This window comes from Lepus europaeus, chromosome 11 (assembly GCF_033115175.1).
Source record: "Lepus europaeus isolate LE1 chromosome 11, mLepTim1.pri, whole genome shotgun sequence".
NCBI lineage: Eukaryota > Metazoa > Chordata > Mammalia > Lagomorpha > Leporidae > Lepus > Lepus europaeus.
In genome coordinates, this window is record NC_084837.1 from 54,379,483 (window position 1) to 54,385,605 (window position 6,123).

General features: G+C 36.1%; 1 protein-coding gene across 1 annotated transcript; it reads left to right on the top strand.

Moving 5' to 3' along the window:
• The first annotated feature begins 3,080 nt into the window (after positions 1-3,080).
• LOC133770538 (olfactory receptor 4K3-like) lies at positions 3,081-4,010 on the top strand. The gene has a single exon (XM_062206616.1). It carries the CDS (start codon positions 3,084-3,086, stop codon positions 4,008-4,010), a length of 927 nt encoding a protein of 308 aa, XP_062062600.1. The 5' UTR covers positions 3,081-3,083.
• Positions 4,011-6,123: the final 2,113 nt, after the last annotated feature.

The window sequence follows — 6,123 nt, forward strand, 5'->3', positions numbered from 1 at the left end:
CAGTTTTAGTGTTATTAAAGGAGCAAATATATACGGAAAGACATTGCATGTAGAAGGGATGAAAAATTTGTCTCATGTTTTCATACTCTTAAAAGAATCATGCAATTTTTGTGCTACAAGTGGGATTTACAAAGATTCTCTAATAAAATGCCCTTTTGCCTCTTTTAGGGTCCATTAAAATATTAATAACTTCTCCTAAGAAGAACATAAGAAAGGTTGAAAAGTCATTGAGTTCATGGAAAGCAAGCAAAATGTATGACCTGCTACTTGGATTGTACATCTTATAGGATCACTGAGTATGTATATGTTAATTTAGAGAAGTTTGCCTAGTAAGTATTTTTAAGAAATGTTATTATAAGTATTTTGAGATAAAAGTATTCAGATGTACAATATTGTTTCCAATAAACATTGGAAAGTATTCTTTAAAATCAACCATAATTATACAGAAGATAAATAATATTATGATCTACTGAATTCTAATGATTTTTATCTGTTCTGATTGACCCTCACTTTTGTTAATTTGAATGTACTATTTTACAAATGAGGGAATACAGACAGAACTAGGGTTAGCTGAGGTAACAAGGTCAGCCACTAATGAAATAAGTTTTCAGCCTACATTTTAAATTAAAAAATTATGATTATTAATCCTCCCAAATATTGGTTAATATTAAGAATTCAAAAACATTCATGGAAAAAAAGCATGTTATTAAGAAAATATGTGTGCATTTAAAAATTTTTGCACTGAAATAATCACTTTAATTCCATTTGAAGTTACCTTGCATAATTTGCTAATATGAAAAATTAACAAATACAAAGCTGATAAAAACACTATTTCTCATTGGAGAATTTTTCCCTATGAGCGTATGAATTCATAATTTAGCAAATTCATCTCAAACACAGTTGGAGTCCTGGTTTTGCTCCTAGTTATCTTCTCTGTTACTTATTCAACAAATACAGAATTAGCTAATGAAACCTTCTGAAAAGTTTGTATTGATAAGAAAAAGTGTTTTAAGAAAAAATATCAGATTGCTCAAGTTTCCCAAACTACCGCATCTGGGATAGGATGTATATGTTGCCCACATCACAGTGGTGGTGCTCTTCTTTGCATCCTGCATCATCACTTCCTATAGCCACTCTGAATCACTTAGGTGAACAGAATTCTTGCTCAGTTTTAAATACAATCACTTACACTCTGAGAAATAAAAATATGAATATACTGTGAGTAGTATCAGGATATTTTCTTTAGAAATTAGAGGAAACTCTTCTGTTGTTATGAAAGATATGTTTATTTGTAAGTTGTGAAACTCTTATCTGTGATCTCTGTCCTTTTCTATAGCAAATATGTGTATCAACTAATTTCTTTAGGAGAATTTGCTCTCATGTTGGTCTTAATCAATTTCTGAGTTTTTAAAATAAGGGAGGGAAAGTCATGATCATGAGCAGGTAATAGTTTTCATTGTTCACCTGTGGACCTGGGAAACACCCTGGAGATAACAAAGTATAAAAAAAATGAGACACACAAAACCAGAAATAATGCCAAAGGAGAAAACTAATAAAAGGGAAGGAACACGGACACTTTTCTTTTTTTATAGTATCTATTTAGAGAATTATGTTCAGCTTAAAGAGAGATCAAAGTAAACAATATCATTAGTATTTAATACTTAAAGATAATCATTAGTAATCACTATAGGTTTACCCTCAGATCCACTCGACATTAACACACAAAAGATGAATGCTATTTGCACATGGATGTAATTTATTCCTATCATAGAAAACAGGTAGATGAAAGATGCATAGATAGGTAACAGACTGAACAGACAGATTTTTGTCTTATTAGACAAGAAAATATTTATATTTCAGAGTCTAGATATTTCCTAGCATCCATTTATGTAATTGAAAATAAACCTTGCTTAGTGATAATCCTGAGTTATGAGGAGCTTACATTCAGAGTTCATCAATCAGAACCTCATTTCCTTTCAATTTGCTTAATCTGTTTCTGCATGACACTACCGTGATATTGTTTTCTAATCAATTTACTTCAGATCAATTCTGCTGTATTATAAATTTTAATTAATGATAAATTGTGTGCCATAAATCATTGTGCCAAGAATATATTATATGATCCTCTATATAGGTTCTCTCCTGAAAGTTCTCCTAAAATATATATAGCATAATATATGTATATATAATAGTATATCGTAGTAGTATACATATAGAATAGCATATTGCATAGTAGTAGAATTATATATATGTACATATTAGGAGAGAGTAAGCCAAAAATTTAATTTTATAGTAAGTATCTTATAGCAGGAGAGCAACTGAGAATTGAAGAAGGGCTATACACAGTACAGAGAAATGGTAAGGTTGTGTTACATCATTGTTACTGCACTAAAATATCCCTTCACCTCCCAAGTACAGTAGTGCCCCCTCTTATCTGTAGGAACAGATTGAGGATCTCCTGTCAATGTCTGGAACCAATATATGCTATTTTGTTCTATACATGCCTATGATAATATCCATAAAAAATAAGGCACAGTAAGATATTAGCAATAACTATTAATAAAAATAGAACTATAATGATATATTATTAAAAAGTTACATGAATGTGAACCTTCCCAAAAGATTCAAGACAAATAGTAATATTTTCATACTACAGTTCAGTACAGGTTTGTGATATGTAGGAAAGCATGATAGTAAATCAGTGAGGCTACTGTATATGACCTAATTAGAGTTACTTAGTATACTGGCTACTGTTAGCGCCCCACCGGATTCTTTTTCCAGCACTAGTGGACTGAAGCTAATTTCCAGACACCACTGTCCTTAAACCATACTCTTTGCAGACCTTATTTCCTCATTCCCCTTTTGTAAAGTGTACAATATAATCTCATCTCAGGCTTTGCTTCTTGTGGAATCAATAATAGACATGTAGTTTCCATTTCTCCAAAATTTCTCTTCACAATTATGCTTTACAATCTCTAAATAGATGCTAAACTTCAATGTGAACACCACATAAATAAATCCAATTTTTCATCTCACTAACTGATAATCTGTCACATCTAGGTTTAGAGGACATCCTGAATAAAATGGATTATGGAAATCAGTCCGCAGTGTCAGATTTTGTGCTTCTGGGACTCTTCCATGCCTGGAATATTCAGGTCTTACTCTTCTCAATATTTTCTATACTTTACCTCATCATTGTATCTGGAAATATTGTTATTGTGATCTTAATCATCACCGATCCCCATCTCCACTCTCCTATGTACTTCTTTTTGGCCAACCTCTCCTTTGTTGACATGTGGCTTTCTTCAAACACCACTCCCAAAATGATTACAGATTTTCTGAGGAAGAATAAAACAATTTCCTTTGGAGGATGCATGTGCCAGATCTTCTTTGCCCAATGTATTGCTGCACTTGAGATGGTGCTTTTAGTAGTAATGGCCTTTGATCGCTACGTTGCCATCTGCAAACCACTCCATTACACTACTATTATGAGCCTACAGAAGTGCACTGGGCTGGTAGTGACTGCTTGGACCATTGGCTTTGTGCACGCTCTGAGTCAAATTGTGTTTATTGTGCAGCTGCCCTTCTGTGGTCCTAGGGAAATAGACAGCTTCTTCTGTGACAGACCATTGGTGATCAAGCTTGCCTGCATGGATCACCATAATTTGGAAATTTTCCTGAATGTTAACTGTGGGTTTGTGGCTATAACTTCCTTTATCTTTTTGTTGATCTCTTACACATATATTCTTCTCACTGTCTGCAAAAGTTCTAAAGCTGGAGCATCCAAGGCCCTGTCTACATGCACTGCCCACATCACAGTGGTGGTGCTCTTCTTTGGGCCCTGCATCTTCCTCTATGTGTGGCCACTCAGCATCACCTGGGTGGACAAGTTTCTTGCTGTGTTTTACTCTGTGTTTACACCTCTCCTAAATCCAATTATTTATACTCTGAGAAATAAAGAGATGAGAAATGCTATGAAGAGATGCAGAAGCTACTCCATGTACTCCTAGGCAAATAATAAGTGTCCAGAAACCTAATGATTCTTCATTATTTGGGAGTATTCCAATCAGACTTTCTATGTCTTATTCTATATTAAATGAGATCTAACAAAGATACAATCTTCTCATTGGAAGCATCTTAATCAGTTTCCTTAAATTTTCTCTCAAGTTCACTTGGAAAAGTGCATTTTTGAACATTGGCACCACCTTCGAAGTTTTCTTTTGAATTTTATCATTGAATATTTCTGGGGGGCAGTGCTGTGGCAAAGCAGGTTAAGCAGTTGCCTGCAGCACCAGCATCCCATATGGGCACTGGTTCGAGCCCCAGCTGCTCCACTTTTGATATAGCTCCAAGATAATGTGCCTAGGAAGGCAGTGGGAGATGGCCCAAGTGCTTGGGCCACTGCACCCACATGGGAGACCTGGAGGAAGCTCCTGGCTTCTGCTTTTGGCCTGGCCCCACCCTGACCACTTTGGCCATTTGGAAAGTGAAACAGCAGAAGGAAGATCTATCCCTCCTCCTTTCTCTTTGTCACTCTGCCTTTCAAATAAATAAAATAAATCTTAGAAACAAATTCTGTTATTATTTTCTTAACCTAGCCTCCTACCCAAACACTAATGGGAAAAAGCAAGGGAAAAAATGAAAAGTAGATGAAATAAGTAATAAAGTATATAGGGAATAGCAACGAAGACTATTCTTATTTGGATTTCACTAACTCAGTAAGATTAAAGAACATAAAGTAAGACCTATTTGTATTTCATTCAATTATCGCTGTCTCAAGGTCTAAAATTTTTGTAAATTATTAATTGTATGTTTGGAAATTCATTTCTGTGCATTTTCATAAGTGTCTGTTGGTCATTTGAATTTCCCCTTGAAAAATCCCTGTTTAACTCCTTCGCCCATTTCTTTACTGGATTGTTTGTTTTGTTGTTGTTGAATTTCTTGAGCTCTTTATATATTCTGGATGCTAACCCATTAACAGTTTGCAGTTTGCAAATATTTTCTCCCATTCAGTCAGTTGCCTCTTTATTTTGCTTAGTGCTCTTTTGCAGTGCAGAAGTTTCTCAGCTTGATGTAATCCCATTTTCAATTTTGGCTCTGATTGCCTGTGCTTCTGGGGTCTTTTCCAAGAAGTCTTTGCCTATGCCAGTGTTTTTGAGAGTTTCCCCCATGCTCTCTAATAATTTGATGGTATTAGGTCCTCAATCCATTTTAAGTGGAATTTTGTTTAAGGTATAATGTAGGGATCTAGTTTCATACTTCTGCACATGAGATTCAGTTTTTCCAGCACAATTTGTTAAAAGAGACTCTCTTTGCTCCACAGATTGATTTCAGCATTTTATTAATTATAAGTTGGCTATAGATGCATGGATTGTTTTCTGAGTTTCTATTCTTTTCCATTGGTCTATAAGTCTGTTTTGGGGCCAGTACCAGGCTGTTTTGATTGCAGCTGTCCAGTGATATGTTTTGAAATCAGGTATTCTGATGTCTCTAGCTGTTGTTGTTGTATAAGATTGCTTTAGCTTTGGAGGATCTTTTGTGCGTCCATATGAATTTCAGCATAGTTTGCTATAGATCTGTGAAGAATGTTGTTGGTATTTAGATTGAGGTTGCACTGAGTTTATAAATTGCTTTTGGTAGTATGGACATTTTTTTTTAACAGGCAGGGTGGACAGTGAGAGAGAGAGAGAGACAGAGAAAGGTCTTCTTTTGCCATTGGTTCACCCTCCAATGGCCGCCGCGGCCGGCACGCTGCAACCGGCGCACCGCACTGATCCGAAGGCAGGAGCCAGGTGCCTATCCTGGTCTCCCATGGGGTGCAGGGCCCAAGCACTTGGGCCATCCTCCACTGCACTCCTGGGCCACAGCAGAGAGCTGGCCTGGAAGAGGGGCAACCGGGACAGAATCCAGCGCCCCGGCCGGGACTAGAACCTGGTGTGCCGGCGCCACAAGGTGGAGGATTAGCCTATTGAGCCGCAGCGCCAGCTAATATGGACATTTTGATGATGTTGATTCTTCCGATCCATGAACTTGGAAGATTTTTCCATTTTTAATGTCTTCAATTTCTTTCTTTATAGTTTTATAATTTTCACTGTAGAGTTCTTTGACATTCTTGGTTAAATT